General features: G+C 33.3%; 4 protein-coding genes across 7 annotated transcripts; 2 read left to right on the top strand and 2 right to left on the bottom strand.

Moving 5' to 3' along the window:
- The first annotated feature begins 383 nt into the window (after positions 1-383).
- Positions 384-2486, top strand: LOC110819321 (transcription factor bHLH61). 2 transcript variants are annotated; one of them, XM_088212764.1, is made up of 4 exons: positions 384-519; positions 1551-1688; positions 1802-1975; positions 2188-2486. In XM_088212764.1, exons 1-4 carry the CDS (start codon positions 517-519, stop codon positions 2284-2286), a joined length of 414 nt encoding a protein of 137 aa, XP_088068890.1. In that variant the 5' UTR covers positions 384-516; the 3' UTR covers positions 2287-2486. The 2 variants fall into 2 exon arrangements, with proteins under 2 accessions (XP_088068890.1, XP_021904163.1); XM_022048471.2 differs by lacking the exon at positions 384-519 and adding an exon at positions 549-1255.
- A 797-nt stretch (positions 2487-3283) lies between these two features.
- LOC110819344 (BTB/POZ domain-containing protein) lies at positions 3284-6021 on the bottom strand. Its single transcript, XM_022048501.2, has 3 exons — positions 4864-6021; positions 4555-4731; positions 3284-3959 (listed from the first exon to the last, which is right to left on the bottom strand). The coding sequence occupies exons 1-3, from the start codon at positions 5032-5034 to the stop codon at positions 3489-3491; spliced, it is 819 nt and encodes a 272-aa protein (XP_021904193.1). The 5' UTR covers positions 5035-6021; the 3' UTR covers positions 3284-3488.
- A 132-nt stretch (positions 6022-6153) lies between these two features.
- On the bottom strand, positions 6154-6886 carry LOC110819360 (uncharacterized). The gene is made up of 3 exons (XM_022048522.2): positions 6730-6886; positions 6513-6603; positions 6154-6403 (listed from the first exon to the last, which is right to left on the bottom strand). Exons 1-3 carry the CDS (start codon positions 6776-6778, stop codon positions 6304-6306), a joined length of 240 nt encoding a protein of 79 aa, XP_021904214.1. The 5' UTR covers positions 6779-6886; the 3' UTR covers positions 6154-6303.
- A 468-nt stretch (positions 6887-7354) lies between these two features.
- Positions 7355-10154, top strand: LOC110819320 (sororin-like protein). 3 transcript variants are annotated; one of them, XM_088212763.1, is made up of 4 exons: positions 7355-7896; positions 8197-8332; positions 9234-9297; positions 9654-10154. In XM_088212763.1, exons 1-4 carry the CDS (start codon positions 7554-7556, stop codon positions 9819-9821), a joined length of 711 nt encoding a protein of 236 aa, XP_088068889.1. In that variant the 5' UTR covers positions 7355-7553; the 3' UTR covers positions 9822-10154. The 3 variants fall into 3 exon arrangements, with proteins under 3 accessions (XP_088068889.1, XP_021904160.1, XP_021904159.1); XM_022048468.2 differs by having other exon boundaries at positions 7359-7896; positions 9733-10154; XM_022048467.2 differs by having other exon boundaries at positions 7361-7896; positions 9730-10154.
- The last annotated feature ends 4570 nt before the right edge of the window (positions 10155-14724 follow it).

Here is a 14724-nt window from a genome sequence, read left to right as displayed (position 1 = left end):
CTAAAACCTGTCTGCCTGAACTACTGTTTGTTATTTGGATTGAGTCAATATGCAATCATATATGGGTGAGAGGAGGAAGAGGGAAGGGAAAGGTGTGGAGGAGGTATATGTAGATATAATGTGTATGTATATATGGAGAAATGATCAGTTGTTTTGTTGTGATGATTAAAGGGCGCACATGTGAGTATAGGGGTGGCTACGTACGTCCTTCATTTGTCTCTGTTCAATGAAGACAATGCTGCGAACCATTTTTCCATTTCATTCACTGTTTCCCCATAGTTTTCTTCAGATCTCGTGACATAATCATAATACATATAACTACGTGCTCATATATATATATATATATATATATATACACACACACACGAACATATTAACTCAAACGAAGTATGCATATCTATGAGATTCTCTCTATGTTAATTAGGGTTAAGAGTCATAGTTTTTGCTCCTGCCATTTACATGGGTTAACATAGATGGATTATACAAACTGATTACCTTTTGTTCTTGCGTGCATGCATGGTATATATATATATACGTATGCACATATATAAATGATAATTTGGTATACGTAACTTGATGAAATGAATAAATATACATGTGTATAGGAGCCAATGAACAGTACATAATAAGCAAAATAAATGATCAATTAATTAATGCATAAGATAAGATTAGAATATAATTAATTAAATTGAATATAGAGAAGGAAGAGCAGAGATGGACAAGGAGGTGTCGGGTGAATAGGGGAGAGAGAAGTGAAGAGAGAGAGTTTTCCCCCGTGAGGCGTGTTTGGATGGATTCAGAGAAAAAACTCCAAAAATGCTTCACTTCTTTCGATGCCCAAAACATTTTTCACTCTCATCTCCTCTCCATCACGAGCTCACCATTCGCTTTCTCTCTTTCTTAATTCCCAATATACGTATACGTGTATGTGTCTGCGTGTGTGTGTATATATATATATTCCCATTCTTCGATATATACCTAGCTCAGAGCTCTGCAGGAAGTTGATAATAAACAGAGAGGGAGAGAGAGAGGTGAAGAGGAAAATTAAAGAGAGAATAAGTATCAGAGAGTAGGGATTATATCTGCTTATATATATATATATATATAGGGCAAAAAGAGAGAAAGGGATCAGAAAAGCAAAGAGAAAAAAGCGGAAGAGAGAATAATTAAAGGCAATATGGTTTCTAGGGAGCACAAGAGAGCAGTACTGAATGAAAAGTTGCAGACTCTTCGTTCTATTACTAATTCTCATGCTGTAATTTACTATCTACTCAGATCTTCCTCTTTTCCTATATATGTATGCACATGGATTCATATACCCACATACTGCTATATATGGATGTTATTTTATATGTATATATATACACAGTTCTCGATCTGTTTTGGTATGTGTGTATATATAAAGATCATACATGATCAGTTAATGAATTTTCACCGTGAGGCAATGACATAAATGTATCTGTATACATATATAGAGGAAGAGAAGAATTAACGGGTGCTAATTTTCTTTTGTGTTTAATTCTCTGTATATACATGTGTATGTGTGGCAGGTCAATAAGACATCCATCATAGTTGATGCATCAAAGTACATCAAAGAGCTGAAGCAGAAAGTAGAAAGATTGAATCAAGATATAGCAGCCACCTGCACACAAACATCAACAGACCAAAATCCACTGCCTGGGATACATGTACTATTATAATTAGTACATTATATATATTTATGATATATGTTTATATAGTCCAGATCATCAAATTTCTCTATCAATTAATATCTTTCCTAATTGCGTGTTTTCAACAACAGGTTACAGTAGAAACTTTAGAAAAGGGTTTCCTAATAAATGTTTGCTGTGGAAGGAGTTGTCCTGGCCTCCTTGTCTCCATTTTAGAAGCTTTTGAAGATCTGGGTCTTAATGTGCTTGAAGCTAGGGTTTCTTGTACTGAGAGTTTCCGATTACAAGCAGTCGGTGGAGAAGATGTAAGAAATTAAATCTTGGTTCCTCCTCATATATAGCTTACAATGGGCATATACATATATATATATGATATGATAGAATATATACTACATAAAATGTGTAGTATATATTTGGAATTTAATTTGAACCCATTAAATTTTACTCTCATAATGTTGATACAAGTATATTTTATATACCTACATAGTATAAAACTAAATGTTTTATGTTATTGCAGGGTGAAGATGAAGCTAGTGAAAGCATTGATGCTCAAGTTGTAAAACAAGTAGTACTGCAAGCCATTAAAAACTGGGGCGGACCTGCTCATCAAGGTTAATCAGATATCTTAACATCGATTGAAGAAAAATTTTAACTTCGAGCAAAGTTCGGAGATGTCTTTAATTATATATATTTATATATATGTGTTATATTTTTAAATTTTTATTTCGTGCATCAAGGTTAATTATTCGATATCGTTCTAGTTTTACTTTGTAGGTTAATTAAATTGGTAATAGTTTGATCAATGAGTTTCTGATATACTCTGTCATGTGGTGTTTGGTTTTGTTTCTCCTGAACTTAATTATTCATTAAGTGTTTTTAATTTTTAATTTGATATAATTAAAACAAGATGATAATTAAAATTAAAAATTGATTAGCCAAAGCCTTTTTTTTTTTTTTTAAACAAAATGTCGAGTTTGTATTTAGATTTCATTATATAGTTGATGAGATTAATCAACTAATTTCGTATTTCTACATTAAAACATCAAACACAAATCCTGATAGTCAAGTACTGTGATAAGTTTGATACGTACAAGACAAAACTAACTTTACATTAGGACTGTATATATATATATAGGAACTAGTTAAAATAATGTATAATAATTCATAGCTCTAAACTTTAGGGAGCAACTCCAAGAAATGTGGATTCAAGGATATACTTAAACGTTATATATTTATATATGTATAGTACGTATATGTAATTAAAAATTTATCTAGGGTGGTAATTTATTAGTGTCATAGCTTGGCATGTTACAGTAAATCTAGGACATTTTCAGTCGGGACAAAATCTGTCATCAAGAACTATAGCACCAAATACCATAAGATTTGATAACCGGAATATATATGTATATGTATATGTATATGTATATGTATATGTATATGTATGTATTCAGAACTTATCTATTAAATTAATGTGGGTATCACACTAAAAGAATTAATCTGCGTACTAAATTAATGATGATCAAACAATGTTACTACTATTATAATCAGTTGAATTATTACTACTATTATAATTACTATTAAATTTTTATACCATGATTCTTGGTCTTGGCTCATGACTAATAATTTCAGACCCTTTTGAATTTCTATTAATTCGGCCCAGGCCCATGTAACAGAAAAAATATTAATTAATGTAATGTCATTGAAATTATATAAATAAAAAAAGAAAAATAGAGATTATAATAAATATTATATGCATATTTACAGGTTTAATGTGTGTGTAACAGAAAAAATATTAATTAAAATTTGTAATAATTAATATCAAACGCCACTGTTGGATACTCTTGATCTGTTCTTGGAATCAATCAAAAAAGCCCTGGTAATCTGCACGCACAAATGGGGATTCTTGGGAGCAAAAGCTTCATATTTAGCGGAGAAAACGACGTCGTCTACGTTCCGGACAATGAAGTTCAAGGCAGTTTCCTTGAGTGTCTTGTTGGAACAGAGATCTGATATCTCCAGGATGTCGAGAGCATTGGAGGAAGACAAGGAAGCCAACATGTGTCTCTCGCAGAACTCCTGCAAGTAAGGAATCTCGTACTTGTCGGCGGCCACGAACAGTGGGTAGACATGTTTTTGTGCTTTGTCGGCAGGCAATGTGCCACTGTAGAGAAATTCTAGCAGAGACTCCAGCTCTTCTTGGTTTAGTTCTGGCAGGGCTATGGTGTCGCTTGCTGCTGCTTTGCACTCATCTGACTCTAGTATGTTTTTGAATATCTCTGATTTTGCTGCCTGCCATATAAACATATAAATATATATATATGTATGTATGTATATGTTGAGAAACAGATAAAAAGATATACATATTATAGAGAAGAAAGAAGAAATTCACTATCACAAACCAAAGAAGTCAACCTACAAAGGAATGAATTCATTTAATGTAAATTGACTGTGTTATATAGATATACAATTAATGTAAACAAAAGTTCTTCCCTACTACTAACTTATCTACTAATCAAACCATGTTTTCTCTTTGTTACTAACGTTTTCACTAATCAAAGTATGTTCTTTGTCATGAACTTTTTCACCATGTCATATTCTCTTATTCTCTGTCACTAATTATTTCATTAATAAAATCATATTTCTTTATTATCAGTCATTAACTTTTCTATTAACGAATCATCATAAATCTCTAAAGAATAAAAAAAACTAAAACCGAATGATTAAAATTAGATAAAAAAAGGAAGAACTTGGTAGACAATAAATTGGATAAAATACTTGATGTTGTAACTCAGACAGTACATGTATATGGAGGGAGGAAAAAAGGAGAGAGAGAGAGAGAGAGAGAGAGAGAGAGAGAGAGAGAGGAGAGAAGTTAATACGTTACCAATAGGGCTCTATGGGCGGGTATAGGAGGTCCATTGTTGCCAGGTCTGAGAAAGATATCAGTGTGGAGTTGTTCTCTGAAAGCCATAACAAAGCCACTCAAGAAACTTATCTTCTTGTTCAATTCTTCTTCTGTTTCCTTCATGTGATTCATCCATTTTGTCACATTTGCAAGAGGCTGAGGTTGAGGGTACATACACAACGTTATTTCTAAATTGAGAAAATTAAATTTATTATGTATCTGATTCTTGAGACTGTTTAAAAATAGTGTAAACCCAAAAAAAAAAAAAAGAAGAGTATTGGAGCTTGCCTTACAGGGACTTGGTGGAGAATTAAGGGGAGGATTTGTAGTGGGTTTATCAGATTCGAGCTTATTAACGAAGGTGATTAAAGCCCTAGCTCCTTCATAGCACGCTCCACATATTGTATTCCTTGGTGGCCTTAATATGAACGGCATTGAACTGCAAATGGAGCAATCCATCTTTCCCTGTATTACTTTCTTCAACTCTTAATTGCAGGAAGGAGGAGGAAGAAGAAGAAGGAAACAGGAATATTTAAAGGGTTGTTTGTCTTTCATAGTTGTTACTCTACGGAGGTTTTTTTAAACATTATTCTGAAGCATTTCATGATTAGTTTGATACATGAATGCATGATTGCATTTCCTCACATTCTGCATATTTTATTCTTCCTATGAAATTACTCAACTAACCTTTGAATTTCGAAGTTTATATACACATACATATATGTAGATATAATGGTAGAAATTGGAAGAATTTGTTGTTTTAGGGGTGTAATGGTAAATGAAAGGGAAATGAGGAAGTGGGTTGGGCATGTCTTTTGAGTGAGAGATAAATTAAGTATTGTAGAGAAGAATTGAGAAAGTTAGGAAGAAGAAAAAGACTTTCCAACCTCTCAACAGCAAATATGTGCAAGCCAAACATGTCTTTATCAACAACTTTTCTTATGACTATATACCTTTTAATTAAACTTAATTTATTATTATAAAACATGCCCTTAATTTACTTAGATAATAATAATTAGCTTTTCTTTTAAAGCCAGAGGGGCCAGCTTTGCTGGTTATGGGTAGCTAATTATGATTTGGTTGAAGATTATAATATATCATCCTACATCCCTTACATATATATATATATATATAAATATGCATGTATTGTATATGATGTTCATGGATTCCATAGTTATAGTTGATTATGTAGGGGTCCATGACAGTTGACTCCTGCTAAACAAATGGTTGTTTGGGAAGATTGTAGTCATTATTACCAATTATAAACAAATAACAATTTCCCATGGGCTTATAGTATACCCCATATGTACTTGGGTATATGAGTGAACCAGCTTGAGAGATGGATTGGTTACTCAAGGAATATGGGTTAGGTCCCCATGACAATGTTGAACTAGAGTTATTGGATTGAGGCCTGTTCCAGATGGTTCAACCAATTCAATTTGACCCATTTCAATTTTTTTAAGAAAAAGTGAAGTTCAATTTTTTTACCCCACTACCTCAGTTAAGAAAATCAATCTACCCATCATGAAAACTTTTTTTTTCCAGCAGGAAATTACCATTAAAGGAAGATGGGTGAAGTAAGGAGAAAAAATTAATACATGTTTGGAAAGGCCATTTTAATCATCATCATCATCATCATCATCCCCACTAGTGCATTTGTAATACAAAACAGGGGCAAATAGTAGATTAGGGATTTTTGCTACAATAATTTTATTAAGATGAAGAAGATTAATTGTGATGTTGTTGCTGTTTGTTGGTTCTCTTCTCATAGTAATGGTAGGCTGCTGCCCCAGATAGCACTGCCAATGTAAGAGCCTGCGCATGCATCCTACCCACCAAAAACAAAACTCTCATTAGTTTAGTCTTGAGCTATAGATTTGATTAGGATATTAGTAACTAGTTAATTGATGGAAAAAAATGATATTATAAATATATACCTGGCATGTATAAGCCTGAGACTTGGGTTAAGAGAAGTTTTAGCCTTGGAATAAGCTAATGATCCTCCAATTGCTGATGCCCAGATCCCCCCTGCAAAAACCACCCATTTCATTTGTCACAGACCCAATGAAAACCAACTCCAAATTAAACTTTCTAAGCATTATACAATCAAAAACTAATGCAGATATCAGAAATTATGAATTACTAAAGAGTTACCAATGGTGGTAAGCTTGTGGTTTGAGACCCATGTCTGGATTGCCTCCATTCTCTTTGATTTTGTAGTTAATCTAAGCTAGGATTGATATGATGAAAGTGGGAAGCCAGACAAGGTTGGTATTTATATAGAATTTCAGTAAAAGGTGTTGGTATTTGTGGCCGCCCCTGGGTTTAGTCTCTGCTCTCACACTTTTTCTTTTTGGGTTTTGAAACAAGAGGCTATTGGTGTCTGGATTATCCGGTTTTGGTGCCCTCACTCCACCTGTTTCACCCTTTATGCATGTGAGAGATGCTGTGTGCTACTCAAGTGGAAATCTAGGAGCCCAACACAGGCTGCAAAAAGAATTTTTTTACTCCACAAAATAATCAATCAATCACAATGAAGATGACATTTTACATTGTACGTAAACGGCGCCGTTCTGCAACAGATTTCCTCTTCTCCCTCAAAACCCATAATTAATAATTTACCGGCCCATTTCCACTCTCTAAGTGTTAATTTCTGGCCCGCAACACTGGACATTTGAACTTACTGAAGACATAAACGTCGTCGTTCTGGAACAGATATCATCTTCTCCCTCAAAACCCCTAATTAATAATTTCCCGGCCCATTTTTACCAGCTAAAAGTGTTAATTTCTGGTCCACTTGACCTTACTCAAGACTTTAAACGGCGTCGTTATACAACAAATGTCTTCTCCCCCCTCAAAACCCAGAATTGATAATTTCCCGCCAATGGAGTGCAGCAAACTAGAGCTTCTCGCCCATTCTGCAAGAGGTAAACGGAACTGCTTAACAGGGGGAATGTGAAGATCATCTGAAATTAGCAATGGAAGCTGCTCAATTAACAAGCAAAAAACGAAAGCCACTTGCTGATTGCACCAATACACTCGCCAAATCTTCTCGCTCCTCTGCTTCCTCTTCAACTTCTGTAATCAAACCTACTAATCCCCTTCTCTCTTCAGCTTTCAATAAGCTACTTAATGATACAAAACCGAAGTCCAAAGACAAACCAGATTCGGACACTAGGACCCGATCCACCACACCAGCCGCCCACTGCCAAACGGGATCCATCGAGGCCGCAAACCCTACTTCTACTGCTCGCTCTTCCGCTCTTCATTCTTCTCTTCCCTCCACTCCCTCCCGCCTGCGGAATTCGTCTTCCTTTTCTGGTAATTCCGGATCCGTAGTCTTAATTTTGGTGATTTCGATTTCCGGGAAAATGGGTTTTTCCGGGCCTTTCAGATTTGGGGGCTATTTTTATTGTTTCTAAAATTTCAAAACTAGAAATATACCAAGGACGCAATAATCGTTTCAATTCAGATTGGGTTTGAGGAATATTGAATTGGTTAAATTTTATTGATGTTACTTCTGAATTTGTTATGGAGTTTATTCTCTTAAATTTTTGCACTAAAAAGTTCATATAATGCCTAAATTCTGTCTCTGTATTATGAGCCGACTTCAATGTTTAGGTACTGAAAACCGTGCGTCTATTGAGCCTGGTTCGGTTTACACTAGAAGAAGAAATGCTGGTAAAGGAAAGAGTAAAGAGAACGCAATAGTTGAGCCTATGACATGCCCTCCTATGCCAAAGCGCTCAATATTTGAGTAAGTCTATTTCTTCATCACATTGCATTTCACTGAACTATTCAGTCATTGAAGCGTTCTGGGTCTTGAACAACTTGAGAAGGGAAAATTTGAGATAGAAGGATCTGTGATTTTTGGGAAAAAGAGGTTGCGATAATCATAGTTGTAGAAATGATGGATGACTTACTGATAGTGAATGATGCATGTAGAGCAAGAGGCTATAGAACTGTAACTATGAAATGGATCTGGCATCTTGGACTACAGATCAGGTGCATGAGTTGTAGGTTCGAATTTTGGAGTTATACTATATTCTAAAAGTTCAATGGTATAAAAATGTTGGTCTTGTCCTACTTTGTGAACCAGGTATAAGTGGAAGAAATTGTTTATAAACGTTCAAGTTGCAAATCTTCTTCATTAATGGAAGGGTCAAATTGGAGCTATTCTATGTACTAAAAAGTGAAGTGTTGTAAAGGCGTTGATTTTGTGCTACTTTCGTGTATGCTCTATCTGGGAATAAGATCTGAATGGAAGAGACTGGTTGAAAAGGTTACAGTAGCAAATTTCTTGGATGAGCCATTTTATTCATTTTCATTTCTTTTTGTCATAGTTGATCTGTATATGAGATGCTAGAGGTACTAATGTTCCTGGTAGGTATATGTTAGATACCTTTATGGTCCTTTTGTCTAAGACAAGGTCTGTAAGTCTCATGGCTGGAATAGCTTGGTTTTTTATTTTGAGCCCAGTTTTTTTTAGCTACTCTAGATGCAAATGATGGATAAGAAGAATTCTCTTCTTAGTCACTTTGTTCACTCCCTTGTTCCAGAGTTATTCTAATGAAAAATTATGTGATCTTTATCACCCACGTATTTATGGCCTGCCATCTTATCCTATGATATTTATACTTCCTATTTCTTTGGTATAGGAACAGAAGAGATGAAGAGAGGATTACCAACCCATCTAAGTTGTGCAAAGTGCCTCATAAAAGGGTGAGTTTGGAAAAATTATGTGATGATATTGGATCATGGAAATTGGAAGAAAGAAGTTGGATTAGAAAGGTTATATAATATATTTTCTTGTTGTTTTGAAAGAGATGCTGTAATGCATTGCCCATTCAATATTAGGAATGTATTTCCTCTTGAAGCGATAATCATTTAGTTCCAGCTTGAAAAGATTGTGTCACATTGAGGTAACTTCAAACTAAAGAAATAAATTTATTGTAGAGAACATTCTTAGCTGGTGTGACTGATTGCGTTACTATATGTGAATAAAACATCTGCTTTCTCTGCCATTTACTTCCCGGTTACTATTTCCTTTTTATCATGTTATGTGACTCTCTCCCCAGGCTTCAGTCATTTCTAGCATACAACCCTTTTTAAACATCCAGCTGAACTTCAAACATGCCAATCATTTGATTGCAGCAGTGCCGGCAGACATCCAAGCAAGATTTACCTGTACATGCAATGTCCCAGGATTTTATCAAACAGCAGAGAGCTTATTTTGCGGAGGTTGATGCATTTGAACTGTCAGAGGAGGAGGTTACATCTGCTGATGAGTTGGAATGAGGAAAGAAATAATTGTCATTTTATCTATGTAGCAAGTAAAGCATCCTGATCCTTTGATACTCCCTGTATAGTATAAGAACTACCTGACATGTTTTTGTTGTAATAACAACCTAATCTGTAAAATCTCTTAGTACTAGGCTAGTGTACACGCAGAAGTTACTTTTTTGAGCAGCTTGTCTTTTTTCACAGATGAAGATCATTTTCTGCTCTGAGTAGTGGATTAAATTTTCTATCATTGATGTCATGGTGTTAAGTTGGAAATTTGCAAATAAGCTTTGTTACCTTATGTGTACTTTTGGTTCATAGATATATTTTCCATGAAAATAAGATTGATATATGACGGCGTTTGTGTGTACAAGAGATTGATGAAAAAAGTCTTTTAACAAGGTTGACATATCAGTATTCTCATATTGTTTATATTGGTCCTATGTGAACTGAATTATATTACCCAATTGGCTATAAGTTATGAGTCATGGAAACGTGTCTGAGCCCAGGGTGAATGGATAGACGTACCAAAGAGGAAGCTGGAGCTGTCAGTGGCCCAAGTCGGAAAGCTTGTGTTCCCCTTCAAACCTTGGCTATAATGGCAGCAATCGACCCATTATTTATTTATAATGGTATGTGTTTCTAAGACAGGATATGCTTTAATATGTTATTTATATACTTAATGTCTTCTGGCATGCACCAGATCACTGAGAGGACTGATAAGCAAAATGCATCATTCTCTTTACTTAAATTTATTAGTAGAAATAAGACTAATATCTGATTCTTAATTCTGCACCTGTAACTTTGAATTATGTAGAATAATGACTAAGTCTGTTATTTGTAGCTGATCAGTTATGAACATATTATACTGAAAAAGAATTATTACTACAGAAGCAGAAATAAGTTAGAAGACTTCTAACTATGATTGGTACATTTTAAACTTCTTTATTTAATAATTTTTAGATTATAATTTTAAAATTACTCAATGATATTTATAAGATTTATCAATTTAATTGTGTTTGAAGCACCTAAAAGTTACTCAGGGATAGTAATCAACACAATGCTATTTCTATATCCTTCACCAGGGTTTACTTATACTGTAATGTATTTTGGAAGGCCAGAAGTTTAGAGGGTTGATATTGATTTAATGAGAAAACTTGTGGCTAACAAGGTTTGAGTTTGATTACTCTTATCATATATGTTTATTTAATAACGCAGAGAGAGAAGGCCTGCTGCAAACATATAAAATGCTTAAAGATTAATATTTAGCTATAGAAATTTTAAGGACCACGATTTGCTGGTTGATTGTCGACGAGCGGTCGAGCTGGCCTAGACATAGACGATTCATTGTTGGCTTAAATGTTGGATGCTGATCTTTTTCGAATCTTGAGAATAAGGAACAAAAAAAAAAAAAAAGATTCTACTATATACGTATATGTATTTACATATATAAGACCTTGATCATTGATGTCCTTTCTTGTATTAACTAGCTAGCTTACCTATATCTTGTATATTATTGGTGGTCTCCATCTACAATATCATATGTCACGTGTATGCATATGCAATAAATTATATACTGAACCTAGCCAGCATTGAAGGAAATGTGATAAGATATTTTTACCATTTTTAGATATTGTTCATCTAGCTAATAGCCCTGAAGAGATATATCACATAAAGGAGGGCGTCATTATTGTCCTTTTGTCATGCTTTTATGTTCAAACAATCACATATGCATTCTGATCAGCATCTTCATGAAATTGAAATGCCACCACTCGTTTTTTCTTGAGCTTTCACAGTTGCTGCAGGATAAGATTCAGCAGCTAGTACCAACTCTGCTCTTGTCCGTCCGTCACTCTGCTTTCTGTTTATTAATCGTTTCTACGATCATAACATAAACGAGTAAAATCATAAAAACAAAAGATTATGCATAAAATACATTTGCATGGATAAACTTTTACTTAGTTTTATACTCGGGATAACTTTTTAAAGTGCCTACTTCATCTTAGTATATTCAAAATTTAATCTCGGTATGCTGTTGTTAAGGAAAGTAGTAGGAACAGAATAGAATTTAAGTTAAATTAACAAATTTAGTTGTTTGCATGGGAGTGAGGGCAAAATTAAGAGGAGCAGAAGGCATTAATATGGTGAGCAGTAGTGTAGAGGAGACAGAAAACTGTGGTGTATGTTGGGATCTGCCGTCTCTACAAAGAAAGAGACCATGAAAGCAACTAGGGTTTCTTGATTTGCCAATTCAATATGAATCAAACCCTTTTTTGTAGATCAACGTCCCCACCAACTTCTTTTTCTTTCTCCAATATATTCTCCATCTCTCCTTGACAATTGTGGGTTTCTTTCGTTCTCAAGTTTAAAAAATGAATTATTTACAATGCCCAATAATGTGGGTTGGGGAATTCATTACAGTCTAAAACTTTCAGATCAGGAGAAGGACAAAAAATAATTGCAAGTTGAGGTCGGTCCAAACAATAATCATATGAGATACCAAGTGGGTTATCACTGCTATAATAAATAGGAAGAGAAACATATGGTATATTCCTGTAGATTCAATATTGCATGGTTCATAATGCAGTCAAAATGTCAATCAACTTTAAATATCTTTTTATTTCAAAAAAAGAGAGAGAGAGAGAGAGATTTTTCTGTCCATTGATTTTGTTGCGTACCCCAGTTTGATCAAGTACTGAAAATTTGGCAGTAAAACCACTGCTGTTCTTTTCATGGTTGAGGACAAATATTTGAAGATGGCAATTAATTAGATATGTATAGTTAGATGGTTTTGCTTCATGCAGTGTAGGTATATATGATAGGAAAGCTAATTCTGTACTTGACGACTTCTTATTTTTGTATCTCATTACTTGTAGTGTTTATCCTAATTTTCTATGTAAAATGTAAATTTGGGTTAGAGTTGCAAAGGTATGCAGCATGCATTTCTCGAATATCACATTATTCGAATTACATAACTATTTTTTTCCGTGATGTACTAGAGTTCGGATTAACTAATTAGAAACTCGAGAATGACTTAATTGAAGATATCTCACAAAGTGAAAAAATGGAGAATCTTCTTGTATATACAAATAAATAGCCAAGAGATTTTTTTTTTTATTTTGCTTTATAAGCCAACTTGGTAGTTAATTAAAACCAATGTCCATGCAAACAAGTCTGCTAATAGAATTGCACATAAGCATATACATATAGTATGTATACATCATATGAATGATATGTGTGTGTGTGTATGGGTGAGAAGTAGTTGCTGTCCAAGTTGGTCCTTAATCCTTTAGCAAGTTGCAGAAGAATGGTGACATACAGAATTAATTATGCAAAGCTTCGCTAAGCACTTGATTGATTTCTCCAGTTTGTCTTAATTAATTATGCAAAGTGAATTTACACACACACATGTATGTATGTATATATTATATGAGGACAAGTTCATATAATCAAACCCATCTTCTTTAAATGATTACTTTCTAATTAATTCTTTTTTCCCCCCCCACCCCCACCAAAACAAATTAATTTTCTTTACCTAGTGCTTGTACCATTTTACCATTTTAATGCTACAAAATTGTTTACATCACTTGCACATATTTATATATATATATATATATATGTCCGTGCATGATATAAAAATAAACTTGTTCCCCAAGTTGTTGAATGTTATAAAATAGAAGATAATGCCGAGTACAGTTTTGAAGAGACTATACATACATATAATAATTTTTATTTGCACCAAAATATGTGGTACGAGGTCAAGGATTGGATGAGTATAAATGAATGGAATGGCTACGATCATAATTTTTTTTCAGAATATTTTCTTCAAGTTGCAAAGATTTGATTGTACCAGGATCTATCCATCTCCCTCACAAGCTTTCAAATGCGTGATTTATGAACATATATGTTATTAATTATTATTATTGGTCACTGTTTTGGATAAGTTTGAAGCATAGTGTATATATATATATGTGTGTGTGTGTGCGTAAATATCTACTAATTAATAACATTTTTTATATATAAATTTCATATGAAAAAGAAACTGAGATACATATCTTTTAGAAAGTTCTAATAATAATAATAATAATAATAATCGAAACTAAATCTTAAAAACAGTAGGTTTTTTTAAGAAATCTTTTTTTTTTTTTTTTTCAAAAATGTTTTATGTATATATATATATATATATTCATTCATTAATTAAATAATATACAAATTATTTAATTAATTCAAACAATCCCTTTGATCTCTATTTGGAAAATCAACTAAAGTTTAACGTTAATTAGTGATGAAACCAACCCATTAAATTAAGTAATTAATTAATCAAAACTGATGAAATAATAAATGCCCAATTGCTTTTATCCTTTATTTTATTTATTTTGGTCGAATTGTAATGTACAATATTATACATATATATATATATATGTATATAATATATATAAGCTTGGTATCCAAGTTGGAATCCATTAATATTTATAAAATTGAAAAAAGGAGGTTTAATGAGTAGCAATTCAATTCAATCAATTCCACATGTGTCCAAAGAAAAGGAGACTGTATTGAAGTCAATTCCTAGATGAAATATACTGGACAAGCTCCGGCTGAGTCTTATATATATCAATAATTATATATATATATATATATCTTCACTATAATCAAACAAGATGATATTTTGTCTTTTCACATATTTTTATATATTTTACCTTTTAAAATAATTATTTAACTTTTTGGGTTTTTACAATTCCTTATTTTCCCAACTGGGTCAACTTAATTTGTTTTATTTGCATATTTTTTTCAACCCAAATAAAAAAAAAAAAGCTATATATTATGCATACGTATAGTTTTTTGGGTGGGTGGCAAAAGGGTAGTGAT

Source organism: Carica papaya, chromosome 2 (assembly GCF_054855325.1).
Source record: "Carica papaya isolate Zhongbai chromosome 2, ASM5485532v1, whole genome shotgun sequence".
In the NCBI taxonomy this organism is placed as follows: domain Eukaryota; kingdom Viridiplantae; phylum Streptophyta; class Magnoliopsida; order Brassicales; family Caricaceae; genus Carica; species Carica papaya.
The sequence above is the reverse complement of the archived record's forward strand: the minus strand, read 5'-3'. Positions and strand labels throughout refer to the sequence as shown.

What these genes read in the sequence shown, in the direction of transcription:
- LOC110819321 (XM_022048471.2), top strand. Translation starts at nt 1,178, where the DNA reads ATGGTTTCTAGGGAGCACAAGAGAGCAGTACTGAATGAAAAGTTGCAG. An exon ending in CTATTACTAATTCTCATGCT is followed by an intron (nt 1,256 to 1,550) that starts GTAATTTACTAT and finishes TATGTGTGGCAG; the next exon opens with GTCAATAAGACATCCATCAT. An exon ending in ATCCACTGCCTGGGATACAT is followed by an intron (nt 1,689 to 1,801) that starts GTACTATTATAA and finishes TTTCAACAACAG; the next exon opens with GTTACAGTAGAAACTTTAGA.
- LOC110819344 (XM_022048501.2), bottom strand. Translation starts at nt 5,034, where the DNA reads ATGGATTGCTCCATTTGCAGTTCAATGCCGTTCATATTAAGGCCACCA. An exon ending in CTCCACCAAGTCCCTGTAAG is followed by an intron (nt 4,732 to 4,863) that starts GCAAGCTCCAAT and finishes CCTCAACCTCAG; the next exon opens with CCTCTTGCAAATGTGACAAA. An exon ending in CCGCCCATAGAGCCCTATTG is followed by an intron (nt 3,960 to 4,554) that starts GTAACGTATTAA and finishes TTTATATGGCAG; the next exon opens with GCAGCAAAATCAGAGATATT.
- LOC110819360 (XM_022048522.2), bottom strand. Translation starts at nt 6,778, where the DNA reads ATGGAGGCAATCCAGACATGGGTCTCAAACCACAAGCTTACCACCATT. An exon ending in CCACAAGCTTACCACCATTG is followed by an intron (nt 6,604 to 6,729) that starts GTAACTCTTTAG and finishes TGGTTTTTGCAG; the next exon opens with GGGGGATCTGGGCATCAGCA. An exon ending in CTCAGGCTTATACATGCCAG is followed by an intron (nt 6,404 to 6,512) that starts GTATATATTTAT and finishes TTTGGTGGGTAG; the next exon opens with GATGCATGCGCAGGCTCTTA.
- LOC110819320 (XM_088212763.1), top strand. Translation starts at nt 7,554, where the DNA reads ATGGAAGCTGCTCAATTAACAAGCAAAAAACGAAAGCCACTTGCTGAT. An exon ending in CCAAAGCGCTCAATATTTGA is followed by an intron (nt 8,333 to 9,233) that starts GTAAGTCTATTT and finishes TCTTTGGTATAG; the next exon opens with GAACAGAAGAGATGAAGAGA. An exon ending in GCAAAGTGCCTCATAAAAGG is followed by an intron (nt 9,298 to 9,653) that starts GTGAGTTTGGAA and finishes CTCTCTCCCCAG; the next exon opens with GCTTCAGTCATTTCTAGCAT.